This window comes from Syzygium oleosum, unplaced genomic scaffold, assembly GCF_021117445.2.
Source record: "Syzygium oleosum isolate NSW1041296 unplaced genomic scaffold, Sole_v2.1 Sole_v2.01, whole genome shotgun sequence".
Lineage (NCBI taxonomy): Eukaryota > Viridiplantae > Streptophyta > Magnoliopsida > Myrtales > Myrtaceae > Syzygium > Syzygium oleosum.
Genome location: NW_026607485.1, coordinates 19473947 through 19490268, shown reverse-complemented (window position 1 = coordinate 19490268; position 16322 = coordinate 19473947). Strand labels below are relative to the sequence as shown.

General features: G+C 40.8%; 2 protein-coding genes across 2 annotated transcripts; both read left to right on the top strand.

The window, feature by feature from the left end:
- The first annotated feature begins 1257 nt into the window (after positions 1-1257).
- LOC115683463 (26S proteasome non-ATPase regulatory subunit 1 homolog A) lies at positions 1258-9457 on the top strand. Its single transcript, XM_030607992.2, has 13 exons — positions 1258-1613; positions 2498-2567; positions 3573-3678; positions 3933-4044; positions 4124-4292; positions 5364-5836; positions 5940-6075; positions 6170-6418; positions 6498-6718; positions 6797-7055; positions 7261-7493; positions 7592-8111; positions 8675-9457. The coding sequence occupies exons 1-13, from the start codon at positions 1459-1461 to the stop codon at positions 8981-8983; spliced, it is 3012 nt and encodes a 1003-aa protein (XP_030463852.1). The 5' UTR covers positions 1258-1458; the 3' UTR covers positions 8984-9457.
- A 2351-nt stretch (positions 9458-11808) lies between these two features.
- LOC115683466 (60S ribosomal protein L13a-2) lies at positions 11809-14187 on the top strand. The gene is made up of 4 exons (XM_030607993.2): positions 11809-12263; positions 13079-13195; positions 13300-13387; positions 13854-14187. The coding sequence occupies exons 1-4, from the start codon at positions 11824-11826 to the stop codon at positions 13995-13997; spliced, it is 789 nt and encodes a 262-aa protein (XP_030463853.2). The 5' UTR covers positions 11809-11823; the 3' UTR covers positions 13998-14187.
- Positions 14188-16322: the final 2135 nt, after the last annotated feature.

Below are 16322 nucleotides of genomic sequence, written 5' to 3'. Positions count from 1 at the left end.
GGTTCAAGTTGTAATTCAACATAAACCCCCTTAATCAGCACAAACTCTTGATCCCCAAACATCAGAGACAAAACCAAAAAGCAAAAGCTGGAAACAAAGCTGAGTGACCCCATTCTTGTTTATGTACTTTCACTGACAAGTAGATTTATCACAGTATTTTTTATTCAAATTTGAGAAATATTTTAAATATTGAAGGGAAAATAATAAGAATACTCCTTTTTTTTTGTCATAATAATAAGAATACTCTACAAGCCCGTCTGTTTGAGATTAGCAAAAGCACAAAAACATTTTTCATTTATTTTCTTGCATCAAATAACTTGTTTTATAATTCTAAGAAACTTTGAAAAATTATACGTGGATCAAAGGGTCAAATTTTGGATATTTTGTAAAAATTACAGGAATTTTGAATTTTAAAATAGTTAAAATATATGAGTCGCGAGATTTGGAATAAGTATATGTTTAAAAATCATTTTAAATAGACAAGTAATTAAAAAATATGGAGAGCGCCAAACTAGTACCTTAAAAGACCGGAAAAAGAATTTATATGATCCAAATTACATACCATTTTTCTCATAATAATCAGTAGCAAACCTTCCGTGCAACTTTTATCAATAATAAGCAAAAATTTATAATACGGAAATACCCACGTGTATAGATGATCATTTTCTTTAAAAATACATAAAATTTATCGTAATAGGATTAAGAAATGAGGTTATCTTGATAAATGAAGAATTATGTGTTGTAAGACGATCATTTAAGTCATGAGATTTTAAAGATATATCGGACACAATAACTTAATGTTATTGCGCCGTATTATGCGACACGAAGTCAAAACGGCGATAATTTATTTTGTGAACACGATACCATATCATGGTATTCTTTAAACGCACATCGTTAATTGACGAACGAAAAAGATACGAAATTTGCTGACAGCAAAAGCAAGTTCCACTCGGGCACAAGACGAGGCGTGTTCCATACGTGTACAGCTCCTTCCTCTACAAAATGACGGGTATTTCCTTTCGAGTCCGGCGTACTAAAAACCGCCTCTGAACGGGTATTATCGCGAAACGAAAAAAAGAAAAATCTTTTTATCGTTAATAAATGGATAGTTTTCACGTAATTAAATTACTTTAGATCTATATATTATGGGATTTAAGTTAAATCCTCTATATATTGATTTTCACTTCACTTGTGGGGGAGCTGGCTTGGAGGGTAAGGCAGGACTTCCCAAAAGCCAAAACCAATCTCAGAAAGCAAAGCAAATTCTTCTCTCTCTCTCTGTGACCTTTGCTCTCTGAAATTAGGGTTTCGAATTCGAAGAATCTCTCGACCCGGAAGCCCCAATCGCGATCCCCCCCCAATCCCCAATTCGCCGTCCCGGGATCGTTCTCGGAGGGGATCCGAATCGGAGGAGGGAGGGGCCCCCGCTAGCTAGCTCCGGGTTTTCGCGGCGAGGCAATGGCGGCGGCGGCGGCGACGATGGTGAGCTCGGCCGGTGGGTTGCTGGCGATGCTGAACGAGACCCACCCGCGGCTGAAGCTCCACGCCCTCTCGAACCTCAACAAGTGCGTCGACTACTACTGGCCCGAGATCTCCACCAGCGTCCCCATGATGTGAGTCGGACCTTCCCCCTTTCTCTCTCTCTCGCTCGCTCTCTCTCTCGCTTCAGCTTCGATGCGGTTTTCGGGTTGTTTTGACTCTGGTTGGATTGGTAGTGTTTTCGGGTTTCCGGGGGTTCCGAGCGGCTGCTTGGCTGGGAAAAGATGTCATTTTGAGACGGAATTTTGGGTTTGTTTGTTTGTTTGTTTGTTCTCTTCGGGTGAAGATGAGATGCTGAAGTGAGTTTAAGCAGTGGCAGTAGCTTCTTTAGGTTTTGGAGCGGTGAATTAGGGGAATGGGAGTAAGATTTTGGTTGTTGCATCTGCGTACCGTTGTTGGATTTTGTGTCTTTTCTGCGATGGGTGGAGGATTTGAGGTTGAGATAAAATCGAGGGCTTGATGTTTGGAAACAAGATTGAGGATTATGGGATTAATTAAGGATCCATAGGTTTTATGTTTCTTCGAACAATTTTGAGCGCACGTACAAGTCTTCTGGGAGCAACGAACGAGGTGTTTGGCTGGAATTGGTGATCTACATCTTTTGTTGCTGGCGCCGAACACGAGTTTACTATAGTTGCGGTTGTGCTGGCACCTTCATTTTGAGCTCTAGAATTGGTGTTTATGGAGTCTGCATTTTGCTTTGAAATTATTTTTCCTATAGGCTGTGTTTAACTGCTTAAATGCAACCTTCGTCCCTTTTTAGCCTTTGAGGAGCACTCCAAACTTGAACTGCTTCTAATTTAACGGTACGATTTGGTTGAGGAGGGACGATTTGCAATTTGCATGCAAGTTAGGCTGGTTCTGGAAAAACATTGTAATTTGACAATGCTATGTTCAACTTTAAAGAAGTTTCTGATTGATTTGATCGATTATTCTCTTATTTATAATTTCTCTCCAGAGAGAGTCTTTACGAAGACGAAGAGTTTGATCAGCATCAGAGGCAACTTGCTGCACTGCTCGTCTCAAAGGTGATGGCTCTATTCAACCCTCTCTTCATTACATGATTACTTCCTTGCATGATTCTTTTGGGTCGGTCTGGATTGCATCTCTGTTATTAACTGTTTTCTCGATTACTTCTTTGTGTTTTATTAAGCAGAGCATTATGCGGATTGTCACAACTTAGATGCTTCACAGTTTCTCATTTTTCATATGATATAGCTACCTTGTGGATGCTTAGTAATATGTGGCAGCTGTCACTGCAGATATTACTCGAGCATTTTCTGCTGACAACCGTCTATTTTATCTAAACTTGGTTGTGCTTTTGGATTCCTTGTGATCAACATTTAATAGTATACAGACTAAAGGAGGCCTTCATAAAGTTGCTCAAAGGCTCATATATTTATACTCACTTGTTGCTACTGAATTTACTCCTTGCCGTTGAATGATTTCATTGACGCTATTCTAAAAGCTGGCAACCTTTTAAATTGCATGCAACGTATTGATGGGTTGTTGGGGTGTTCTCTTTTTGAATCATTACATTGTTGGGGTTTTTTATTCAGTTCTTGTTGGTCCCGATAGAGGTTCATAATCTTCAGGGCAAGTTAAATTTGAAGATGTGCTTGAGTAGCATGTATTAAATTTTGATTTAAATTTATACTCTCATTTTCTTTTAACTTGTTATCCTTGCAAGCTTCCTTGTAACATCTTGGTATATTATGCCCACAAAATCTAAGTTGATGAGTGCATGTCCTACTGATGCACATGAATCAATCTTACATATACTGCAATCCAATAGTTTCACTTATTTTAGATTTTGGATTCTGCATTTGGTTTTGGTGTTCTCTTTACATGGATCTGCTGTTGATGCTGGCTTGTCCCCATCTGATTCCATGTTTTTTGGTGCACATGGTTTGACCTTACAAATTCCTGCATTCTTGTAGCATCCCTTGCCTTTGATTTTGGAATCTGGAGTTTTTAGTTCTGCCGTTTTGTTGACATGTCTCCACTGTTTCTTATATATTTTTTTTTTTCAGGTTTTCTACTATTTGGGTGAGCTTAATGATTCACTGTCTTATGCACTTGGAGCTGGTTCTCTGTTTGACGTTTCGGACGACTCTGATTACGTTCACACTTTGCTATGTAAGAATAGCAACCTTAGCTCATGTATTTTTTTAGTTTAGTTGATGGGTTTATTTTTTATTTTTATTGTTTTTTTGGAGAGAGGGGGGGGGGGGGGGGGTGGGCTGGGGAGAACAGCAGCACTTTGTTTTCTAGTTTATTCATTTGCATGACCATCCTGTCAGTTTTCTTTCCAGCTATTCTGGAGGTTGTGCTTTGGTCCTTTGGACCAAGATTTGGAACTTACGTGATCCCCTTTTGACTTGTACTTTCAGCCAAAGCTATTGATGAATATGCAAGCCTTAAGACTAAGGCGGCAGAATCAAAGAAAGAAGCAGTTGAAGTGGATCCTAGGCTGGAGGCTATAGTGGAGAGAATGCTGGATAAGTATGATCTAATGCAATGCCTTTGTTGATCTGATCTGATGCTTTTCTTGTTGTAGCCTTCTTACGGTTACTTGATTTAGGTGTATCAATGATGGAAAGTACCAACAAGCCATGGGTATTGCAATTGAATGCCGACGATTGGATAAACTAGAGGAAGCAATTACAAGGAGTGATAATGTGCATGGATCTCTCTCTTATTGTATCAATATCTCTCATTCCTTTGTTTATCGTAGAGAATATCGTCATGAGGTAAGGGTTTTATTACCGGTTATATTTAAAAATTCATAAGTTTCCGAGATGATGGGATCACTGGAATCCTTGACTGAAACATTTAGGCCTACAGTCTAATTGGCACTTGATATTGATTGAGATTCGAATAGTGACCAATTTCTTTATCATTATAATCTTTTCTATCCGGGCTTAGGGTTTCCAAAATTGTGTGCGGTATGTGTATTCATTTTGTTGAGTGTGAATTGGGTTGGTTTAACATGAAGCCTTCCTGTTGAAGTTTTTTGAAATGGGCTCGAAAATTTTCCCATCCTGGTTTTCCTATTGCTCCGACTCTTCTTCTTGCTTGGAGAGGAAATAGCTACACCCGGTTTCATTGTCTGACTCCTGCAGGTTCTGGCTGTAATTGTGTCACTTCAATTATAAAGTCTTGGTTTGATTTGCATTATTGTTCAGGCTGTTATGTAGTTTTGTTTATCATTTGGTGTTGCTTCAGAAGAGTTAATTGCTATGTCAAAGTCATGTTAAGTCACAGTGTTTCATTAGAATCAATTCTTTAGCCACTTTTAATAATTTCTGTGAGTCCTACATCATCTTTAGCCAACACGTCTTCCTTTTTATTTTTTTGGCCTGTAACTATTAGTTTTAGGATTTTGTTAACAAGTGTCGGGACACTTGTCAAACGCCTATATCAAGAAAGTCTGTGATTTCCAATGTAATGTCTTCCTCATATTATGTGTAATCAATGTATTGGGAATCAAAACCTTTCATTTCTAAGTATGGTTAACGAATGCCTGAGGGGTTTTGTTAACAAGATCCTGGTTTTAAGTCTACTTACCTTATGTCCAAAAAAGAAAAGAAAAAGGTCTACTTATCCCATAGCTTTTGTTGGAAATGCTCTCCAATCATTATTTTCCTCTTTTGTCATAATTTCCTATTAGTGCGGTGGTATGTTGAATTTTTAAGTCTTCTAAATTGGATGCTAGGACAGATATGTCTATTGCCGTGAAAATAGATCTGATGCATAATGAAATATGCAAAATTATTGGAGGAGGGACTTGGCATATTGTTTGACCCTGGTTTACACTTCAGGTTCTTCGTCTTCTTGTGAACGTGTTTCAAAAGCTGCCTTCTCCCGACTATTTGAGCATTTGCCAGTGTCTAATGTTCTTGGATGAACCTGAGGATGTTGCGCAGATATTGGAAAAGCTCCTGAGATCTAATAAGGATGATGCTTTGCTCTCATTTCAAATAGCCTTTGATCTTGTGGAGAATGAGCACCAAGCTTTTCTGTTAAATGTGAGAGATCGTCTGTCAGTTTCGACATCTCGCTCTCAGGAATCTGGGCAACCAGGACATAACGAAGCAGATGCTGCTCAAAATGAAAGTCCTGCTGCGTCAGAGGATGTTGCTATGACTGATGGGTCTCATACTTCTGATGCTACTGTTCAACAAGTTGATCCAAGTGAGGGCATACATGCTGAGAGGCTTAAGAAGATCAGGGGAATCTTGTCTGGAGAAACATCTATACAGTTGACCTTGCAGTTTCTCTATAGTCATAATAAGTATGACTACTAGCCTTTCTTCTTCGCTTTAATCCTCATTGATTTCTATATGATTTATAATTCTATTTGGAATCTTATGCTTCTGAATTTATAATTTATGTAGATCGGATCTGCTTATTCTGAAGACGATTAAGCAATCTGTTGAGATGAGAAATAGTGTTTGCCACAGTGCGACCATATACGCTAATGCAATTATGCATGCTGGTACGACTGTGGACACTTTTCTGAGGGAAAATTTGGTAAGGCAGACCATCTATTCGTCAAATGTCTCCATGGTTTCTTTTGGCTTTCTAGTTAAGATTCTCACGGACCCTTGTTACAACACTTCCTCAGGATTGGTTGAGCAGAGCCACCAATTGGGCTAAATTTAGTGCTACGGCAGGCCTAGGTGTTATTCACAGAGGCCACTTACAGCAGGGGAGGTCTTTAATGGCTCCTTACTTACCCCAAGGAGGGGCTGGTGGTGGAGGCAGTCCATACTCCGAGGGTGGTGCCCTCTATGCGCTAGGTCTCATTCACGCAAACCATGGAGAGGGCATCAAGCAATTCTTGCGTGATAGCCTGCGCAGTACTAATGTGGAGGTGCCAACTCTATAAAATGAATGACAGCTATTTGCAACGGTCGTTTTCACAAATGCTCACTTGCATTTTTATTATGCAGGTCATACAACACGGAGCATGTTTAGGTCTTGGATTGGCTGCTCTGGGAACCGCTGATGAGGATATATATGATGACATCAAAAGTGCCCTGTATACAGACAGTGCTGTTGCTGGTGAAGCCGCAGGTATCAGTATGGGTTTGCTCATGGTGGGAACTGCAAGTGAGAAGGCGAGTGAGATGCTTGCCTATGCCCATGAGACGCAACATGAGAAGATCATTAGGTAAAATTGGTAGACTTTGGCCCATTTCTTACTTGAGCTATTTTGTTCTCTATTGTTCATTGGGTACTCCTATTCCAGGGGATTAGCATTAGGTATCGCTCTCATGGTTTATGGAAGGGAAGAAGAAGCAGATACACTAATTGAGCAAATGACTCGGGATCAGGATCCTATTATTCGTTATGGTGGTATGTATGCACTGGCCCTGGCATACAGGGGTACTGCAAACAACAAAGCCATCCGCCAACTGCTACACTTTGCCGTCTCAGACGTGAGTGACGACGTTAGGAGGACCGCAGTTCTAGCGCTTGGGTTTGTGCTTTACTCAGAGCCAGAACAGGTTGGTTCTTCTCCTTCCCTTTTCTGGCTGGCAAGTATATTTCCAATTTGAATATCCAGTCTGATCTGATTGTTCATGAATTAAATTGTTCTTCAGCAATGAGTTTTCTCTTTCCTCTATTTCTTTTCTGTTGTGTTCATTTTTCCTTTTTCGAAGGATTTATCAAATATTGTGATTTTGAATCTCAATCCTACTTTGTATGCAGACTCCCAGAATTGTTTCGCTGCTGTCTGAATCTTATAATCCACATGTTCGATATGGTGCGGCTCTTGCCGTGGGCATATCCTGTGCGGGGACTGGCTTAAGTGAGGCTATATCTTTGCTGGAGCCTCTAACATCAGATGTCGTTGATTTTGTTCGTCAAGGTGCCCTCATTGCCATGGCCATGGTCATGGTCCAGACAAGTGAAGCGAGTGATTCTCGTGTTGGAGCTTTCAGGTATTGCATAGTTTATTCTAAAGAGAATAAATGACTGTCTTGTCTTATTCAGTTGCGTCATTTATAGTTGCTTTATTCATATTTGAATCCACATGTAGGCGGCAATTGGAAAAAATTATTTTGGATAAGCACGAAGATACTATGAGCAAGATGGGAGCTATTTTGGCCTCTGGAATTCTTGATGCTGGTGGAAGGAACGTTACTATTAGGTTGCTTTCTAAGACAAAGCACGATAAAGTAACTGCAGTTGTTGGACTTGCGGTGTTTAGCCAGTTTTGGTATTGGTATCCCCTTATCTATTTCATTAGCCTGGCATTTTCTCCTACAGCATTTGTTGGACTGAATTATGACCTAAAAGTTCCGAGGTTTGAGTTTTTATCGCATGCAAAACCTTCACTTTTTGAATATCCAAAACCTACTACCGTTCCTACAACTACTTCCGCTGTAAAGCTACCAACTGCAGTCTTATCGACATCAGCCAAGGCCAAAGCTAGGGCCAAGAAAGAAGCTGAGCAAAAGGCCATTGCTGAAAAATTATCCGGGCCAGAGGCATCTTCTGCTGGTTCAAATGCCGGGAAAGGAAAATCGGTTAGTGAGAAGGACGGAGATTCTATGCAGGTACAAGCTTTTTGTGCTAGTTAGTTTAATCATGATTCTGTTATAATAAGAGTATCACTGTTTGTAAGAAGAGTTAGTGCATCCTGTTTCATTTGGATGAAAATGATTCTATACTGATACTCACACGTTGCATTCTGGCAAGGTAGTAATTTGTGAGATTTTGAATACAGAGACGGTTCAAGAATCTATGTAAGCGCTGTACTTGAATCAGAGCAATAGATAGGCTTTTCAACTGAAGAGTCTCCATAATTTGGTCCATGGTTGATTCTCAGTATTCTCTTAATATTACTTCTACTATGGAAGTTATTCTTCAAATTTGATAATGGGTCACTTCTTACATCATCTCAAATCGGTGGCTACATCTCTGTTGTTGATCATCTACTCAAATGTGGATGTATGCATGTATTCATGTATGTGTTTGTTTATAGGTTCATTATGGATAAAGGTATGCACATTCACACACGTTTGGTTCCATTTTTCATAGATTAGGCGCATGGTTGCTTTCATTTTTCTCTTCAGACTTCTGATGTGATAAAATGATACATCCTATGATGACGCTGCAGGTAGATAGTCCGCAGGAAAAGAAAGTTGAGCCTGAGCCTTTATTTGAAATACTGACCAACCCTGCTCGGGTTGTACCGGCCCAGGAGAAGTTTATTAAATTCCTCGAGGAAAGCAGATATGTGCCAGTGAAGTTGGCTCCCTCAGGGTTTGTTCTTTTGAGAGACTTGCGTCCAACAGAACCCGAGGTCTTTTCTCTGACTGATTCGCCATCTTCTACTGCATCAAATACTGGTGGATCTGCAACTTCTTCAACCATGGCTGTTGATGAAGAGCCACAACCGCCTCAGCCTTTCGAGTACACCTCATGATTGCGATGTTGATTTTATATCTTTGCTTGGTGATTGGCTTTGCTTTTGATGAAGGTAACAACCTTGCAATCTAATGCTCGATTTGGAGGAAATCTGGCTTCTGAGTCCCGGGTCTGCAGACGTTGAGCCATATCTTCTTGCAAGGTGTTCAAGGTCTTTGATCAATCTGTGTGGGTCCTGGCAAATTCGTGGCTTTATGCTTTGTAGCAAGGACCCCAAAAGAAAGAAAAAGGGGTAGATTTCTACTGTTTTTACTGGGGGTGGGGGGATTGGGCATTGAAGTGGGTCTTCATAGGAGACTATGTTAAGTGCATTTTCTTGCTCCAAGCGAGCATTCACGAGACATTTGCCGGAACCATGGGAAGCTTCCCGTATGAGCTGAAGCTCTAAGCACAATCGCAGAACCTAAAATTTGCCAAACCTTTATTGCTTCCGATTTTATGTAGTTCATAATTAGCTCTTTTCTTGTTTTTAGTTTTTATTGCTGCCAGGACTGGTACTGTTTTTTTCGAGTTCTGTCACGGTGATAACTTGGTATAGTGTCACAACTTCATAAAATGCCTGTTTTCTGGTATGATTTTCTGGCTCGCGTACTTAACCGTTCTACCATTGAACTTGCGGCGACTCACAGAGGTTTTGCGCAGAAGAGATTTTAAGGAGATTTTTTCAGCATGCGAGAACTCTGTTCAATGGGTGTTTGCCTCAGCTCTCGTGTTGCATGTCCTATCACGTTCTACTTTTTGGTCTCTCTTGTTGGAATCTTTCTAACTAGTTTTCCTAAGTAATGTCACGGGACATCTGGAAGCGCGGTTGATACTAGTAAGAATTTAGTCGAGGATGGACTCGAGGGTTGAATTTTCTAATATGGTGTCAAGTCAGGTTTTACTATTTAGCCTATGTGTCTATCCCTTTAAGTTAAATTTCACAAGTCATTCCTAATTTGGCTTGCATCTAAGAAAGGTATTGAAAATATCTCATGTTGCTTGACAACTGACAATGAAGTTTATATGTTCTGTACATGCATGTGGTCTCTTTTCGCTTATCAATCTAAATTTTCGGGTTGGACTTTCTAGCATTATATTAAAGTGACATCTTGTCCTTTCATGTATGCATTCGACCTTGTCTGTCAAATTTCATGTGCGACTTTTAATTTAGCTTGTGGGGTGTTGTAAAATACCTCACATCACTTGACAATTGAGTCTATATGCTCTATACTCAATTTTAGTTGAATTAAAATTGAAACATCTAATTTATTTGCATAAATCAAGTTTGGAAGACCATATATTTGTACCACGGAGCAATCCACCAAATAAATGACCAATTATTATCACATGGGGATATAGTATTCTCGCTGTCATCTGCATAAACATTTTCCTTCTTTTCTTTTGGTTGATGAGATAAATAAAGTTCCTTATAATTTTTGGTTTAAGCAACAGAATGTCCGAAATTATTGTTCCGAAATCTCATCAAGTATAGTAAGTCCTCGGTTCCAGGGGACGAAGCATTTTATGGATCGATTACATGGCCAATAAAAGGTATAACGAATTAAAATGACAACGCTGGCATAATTTGCATTTCAATCTCGATCTAATTCATTTTTTGAATTTTGATAAATCTCGTCTACTTTTTTTGGGATAATGAAACAAATAATCCCTAAACTTTGAAACAATGTGCAGTTTGGCTCTTAAACTTTTGGTTTATATTTAATCTAGTTCCTGAACTGTATAAAGATGTTCAATATTTCTGAAATTGAATTAATGGAATGACAAACATTCAACATTTTAATATAACATATGGACTAAACTGAACAAGTACAAGAAGTTAAAGGACTATATCGAACAAATTTGAAGTTTAGAGACAATATTGCTCATCGGGCTAAAGTTCAAAGATCATATCGAACAAATTTAAACTTTATGGACCATATTACCTATTGGGTCAAATGGTTTTATTGGACCAAAGTTCATGAATCATTTATGTCATTTTCCCTTTTTCTTTTCTCTTTACATGTGTCTCATGGTGTAACGTTCTCGTTGAGCACATGGTGTAATAGGGGAAAGTGTTAGAAAAGTCCTAAATCTATTGCATTTGCGCCAATTTAGTCTTAAACATTTTCTGGGTGTCAATTTAGTCCTAAACTTTTTGATGTAGTGCCAATTCAGTCCTTCCGGCTAATTTTGGCCAAATATTGTTGATGTGGACGCCGGCAGCCTATGTGACATGGGCAATGCTGATGTGGACAACTTTTAATATTTTTTCGAATATTTTGTTTTTCTCCCCTCCCTTCTTCCTCTAGCCAGTAACCGGACCTCGACGACCAGCCAGAGGCCAGAGCCGGCAAGGTCGATCTTGCCAGCCTTTGACAAGCCTTGCCATGGCTAGGAGAGGCTCAACCTCGCCCAGCCGCTGACAAGACTCGAGCCCTCGCCAGCCCAGTGCAAGGCTACCCTCGCGACCATCCGGTGAGGGCGAGCCTCGCCAGCCCTATCCTCCGGCCGATTGCCGGAAGAAGGGAGGGGAGGTTTAAAAAAAGAAAAGAAAATCGAAAATATTATTAAAAGCTATCCACGTCAGTGCCGACCGTGCCACGAAGCTGCCCCGGCGCCCACGTTAGCAATATCCGGCCAAAATCAGCCGAAATGACTGAATTAGCACTACGTCAAAAGGTTTATAACTAGATTGACACAAATACAATAAATTTAGGAACTTTTTGACACTTTTCCTTTTCCTTGGTGTAATCATATGTCAATGCAATGTGTGTGTGTGCGCGTATATATATATCCCGATAGCATTAATAATCGAAGTGGGTCGAAGCCCACTTAGTTGGGCCGACGAGGTGGAGGATGCACCAAGCCCAACCACCACCTTTCTCAGCTTCCCAAGCGCGACATCCTTCAAAAACCCTAGCCGTCGTCCTCTTCGTCTTCCTCCTCCTCCTCCGAAAGCAGCGCTGCCACCGAGAGAGAAGCATTCGTGCCGCGGCAAGTCCCATCGACACAGAGCGAGCGAAAATGGTTTCCGGGTCGGGGCTGTGCGCGAAGCGGGTGGTGGTGGACGGCCGCCACCACATGCTGGGGCGGCTGGCGTCCGTGCTGGCGAAGGAGCTCCTGAACGGCCAGCGGGTGGTGGTGGTCCGGTGCGAGGAGATCTGCCTCTCCGGCGGCCTCGTGCGGCAGAAGATGAAGTACCTGCGGTTCCTCAGGAAGCGCATGAACACCAAGCCCTCCCACGGCCCCATCCACTTCAGGGCCCCCGCGAAGATCCTGTGGCGCACCATCCGTGGGTACGGACCTTAATCTCTCCTGGGTTTTCGCTCTCGTGTCTGGTTATTGACGCTGGTTTGATTTGTTTCGCTTTTGATTTGTTCAGTTGCTTAAAGCTCTAGTTTTTTGAGTTCGAGGAATTGGAGGGGAAGGTATTGGGAATGTTTTGTACTAATTTGGTGACCAGTGTTTGTTTGTTCTGGTGAGGGAACACTGCTACCCGTTGCGTTCTTGCTGTTCATTGGCCAAGACATTTGCTTTAGGTTTGGACCGAGGACTGGTGTTTGTTCAAGGATCCTGGAGTTTAGAAAGTAGCTCGACTGTGTTGGGACCAGGACCCTGCATGATTGGACTTGGATTGGGTTCTCTCGGATTAGGAGTAAATTGACAAATTCGCTGCTCGAGTGTTGTGATAAATAAGCAAAGAGGAAATGGCGAATGATGAGATAAAGACCATTCTTTTGCGTGACGTGTTATCAACTTGATTTTAGGGTCTTAGGAGATGGGACTGGGAGGACTCTCTCTATTTACCCATGAATTCAGAACAAGTTGGGACTGTCTCCATCCTATATATTGTCCGGCTTTGGCTGAAATGAGTATGATCTTTCGTCTTTTCCCCTTCTGTTTTTTTTCACCTGGCTACTTCTACTTACATATACAAATGTTTCAATTCCTTAGTCACGAGGATGGTATTGGGTTTTCCATTTAGCTGGTTGATTGGTTTGCTTTCTGTTTGCCAACATTTAGTATCTGCTCAAGCTGAGACTTCTATCTTTTTGAAAAGCTCTCCTTTCTTTTTACAAAACTGCGCAACCTAAATTGAACCGAAATGCAGGATGATTCCTCACAAGACTAAGCGAGGAGCGGCAGCGCTTGCACGCTTGAAGACCTTTGAGGGTGTTCCACCACCTTATGACAAGGTTAAAAGAATGGTCATCCCTGATGCGCTCAAGTGAGTTTGTCTGACAGGCATACATTTCCTTTTAATGATCTGCATCATGTATTGACTATTTCTTTTTTTCTCTTAATACTGTTGGTTTTTTTAACATTGATCAGGGTGTTGAGGCTCCAGGCTGGTCACAAATACTGCTTGCTGGGCAGGCTTTCATCTGAAGTGGGATGGAATCACTATGAAACTATTAAGGTGAGATATGAGTGCTTTTTCTTGTTATATGTTTTTGCGTGCGACTAGCTGTGGGGCTGTTACCTGATCTTACAGGACATAGATGTTCCAATGGCTGCTATCTACAGAGTCTGACTATTTTCCTCTGTTTCTACAACAATTGCACGACCATTTAAATGTTGCCATCCATTTTGATCTTCCTTTTCACTACAATTTGTTTCCTGTCTTTCTCTTCAATGGTTGTGTAGGTGTTATTTTCCGGCGACTTGTAGGACAATTTGTAATCTATCAGTTTGTTGATTTGGTTGGAAAATGTGATATAATACCACAGTTACCAATATCGTTGATCTGTCCAAGAAGTTGCTCTCTGAGTTTGTCTTTCTTTGCTTGTGTTTTCCAGCCGTGTTTCAATCTAAATGCTGTCATTTTTGGGTGACTTATGACTGTTCAATTTACAACTCTCATGTCCTGCTCATGGCTTGTGCAGGAACTTGAGAGAAAGAGGAAGGAGAGATCGCAGCTTGTATACGAGAGGAAGAAGCAGTTGACCAAGCTGAGGGTTAAGGCCGAGAAGGCCGCTGAAGAGAAGCTCGGTGCCCAGATGGAAGTCATCGCGCCCATAAAATATTGATTCCGGGATCTTCTCCTCCTTTTTTCCGGCTACATTTATTTGGGTCATCGTTAAATTACACATTATGGAGACCGATTGTTTCAGTTTTGGTTCTTCCTTTTCAGCCATATCCTAGTTACAGAGCTTGCAAATTTGTTGTTCTTAGATTGAAGACCTTGCACTTTTCTACCTTGATCTGAAGTTCGATTAATGATGGCAAAGGCAAAACGAACGATGACGAGAATAATCCGTCTTCCTTACACTTTCCTTTGATCAATTCTAGTATACATGTTTCTATAGGAATGTAAACAAATTATTCTTAGATGAAGTGAAGAGCATCAATAGGAAGATGAAAATAATGGTTAGTATCTTAGATTGGCTCGTAGAGTATCATAGAGAACAAGCAGACCAGGAATCATTCGAGAGAACATGGTCCTTCAATTGTTTTTCTCTTTTAAGTTTCAGGACGACGATCACTTTGATGTGCGCACCACAGTTCGAGACGGATGAATAGACTGACCGGAACAATAGCAAATATTGTTAAATTTGGAAGGTTGGTCAACTATCTTATCTGAGGAAGGAAAGTTAAGATATCGTATTTTCAGAATGTCCGGATTCCGATCGGGTTTCTATCGCCTGCCTCTCGAGAGGTCAATTCACCATTCATAAAATGCCGTATCCAAGTGCATTTTCTCGTACCTCCTCCTGTTCAAAATATCGTAACTCACAAATTTCAAAAATTTTGGGAAAATGACACAAGCAGTCCCTGAACTTTGGCTCAATATGCAATTTGGTCCCTGAACTTTTAATTTGTTCAATGTAGTCCCTGAACTTTAGCTTAATGTTCAATTTAGTCCCTGAACTTTTAATATGTTCAATGTGATCCCTGGACTTTTAATACATGTTCAATTTATCCCTGAACTATATGAAAATGTTCAATGTAGTCCTTCCATTAATTCAAGTTCAGGGACTATATTGAACATTTTCATATAGTTCAGGGACTAAATTGAACATGTACCAAAAGTTCAGGGATCACATTGAACAGATTAAAAGTTCAGGGACTAAATTGAACATTAAGCTAAAGTTCAGGGACTATATTGAACAAATTAAAAGTTCAAGGACCAAATTGCACATTGGGTCAAAGTTCAGGGACTGTTTGTGTCATTATCCCAAAAATTTTCAATCACCGATTGAGATTTGTCCGTTTGTGATGGAATAGTCGATCATCTTCGATGATCTGATCTCGGGAGATTCGGTGTCTTTTAAGTCATGCGATGAATTTAGGTTCCGTTTATTTTGCGAATATATTTAGACATAAATTGTTATCGATTGTGAAAATATTTTTCATTGATTAATTATTTCAAATTATACAAGTAATTGATTTTACGAAAATGTTTTTCAAATCATTTATTTTTCAGTGAAACAAACGGAGTATTCATCTAAAAATTCCAAGTTCGTGGTAAAGTTTAAAAGGAATCTAGTTTCATGGCCAAAGTAAATTTGGCTAATCGATATGAGCGAAAGAACTCGGCCATGATATATAATATGCGGCATTAATTAACAACAATCATCTTACTTAAATACCAATAGGAGTAAAGCTCGGCCATGATATAAAATATGCGACATTAATTAACAATAATCATCTTACTTAAATACCAATAGGTATTCGTGGCTCGTTGAGCACCCGACTAATCCAAACATACTAGCTGGCATGTTTTCATGTCATGTCTTTGCAAATCATCTCACTCTTACTTTGATATAGCTACAACCCAAGGAAAGAACGTGCTAAAGGGAGCCACCATTTTTACCATAATATATGGCATATGTCCTTCCCCTTTTTGTCATATATGCCATTTGGGTTTGGACCAGAGAGACCGGTTCCCACATTTCTAGAATGGAACTGGACCACTTGGTCTTGGAACTGGACCGACCGGTCTTCGGGCGGTCCCACGGAACCGGCCAAGTCGAGGGTCCAGTCGAGGAAGAAGTCGGAGAGGATGGCCACGGGAGGGTTGGGGTGGGAGGCGAGCCACGGGGAGAGGGGGAGGCGGAGATTGGAGAGGGTGGAGATGATGGAGACGTTGCCGAGGTGACCGATGTGTTCTCGACGCCGGGCGGGAGTTTCGGGATCAATCACCGACATCAAGTCAAGAACACGGCCCAGAAAGCCCACAGACATGGACGGTCGTAGACGACGGATCCCTCGAATAATTTGTCTTCTTCTTCTTCTTCTTCTTCCCACTACTGGCAGTGGCAGTGTGGCTGAGGGCATCCATTGCCTGGCCACTCGCCTTCTTGGCAATGTGGGCAGGAGGTGGTGGGTACCGTCCTGGTCGTCTCCGATTC

Coding starts and splice junctions, on each gene's coding strand:
- LOC115683463 (XM_030607992.2), top strand. CDS start 1,459: ATGGCGGCGGCGGCGGCGACGATGGTGAGCTCGGCCGGTGGGTTGCTG. Junction 1,614..2,497: donor TCCACCAGCGTCCCCATGAT/GTGAGTCGGACC, acceptor ATTTCTCTCCAG/AGAGAGTCTTTACGAAGACG. Junction 6,419..6,497: donor TGCGCAGTACTAATGTGGAG/GTGCCAACTCTA, acceptor TTTATTATGCAG/GTCATACAACACGGAGCATG.
- LOC115683466 (XM_030607993.2), top strand. CDS start 11,824: ATGCACCAAGCCCAACCACCACCTTTCTCAGCTTCCCAAGCGCGACAT. Junction 12,264..13,078: donor CTGTGGCGCACCATCCGTGG/GTACGGACCTTA, acceptor ACCGAAATGCAG/GATGATTCCTCACAAGACTA. Junction 13,388..13,853: donor ATCACTATGAAACTATTAAG/GTGAGATATGAG, acceptor TGGCTTGTGCAG/GAACTTGAGAGAAAGAGGAA.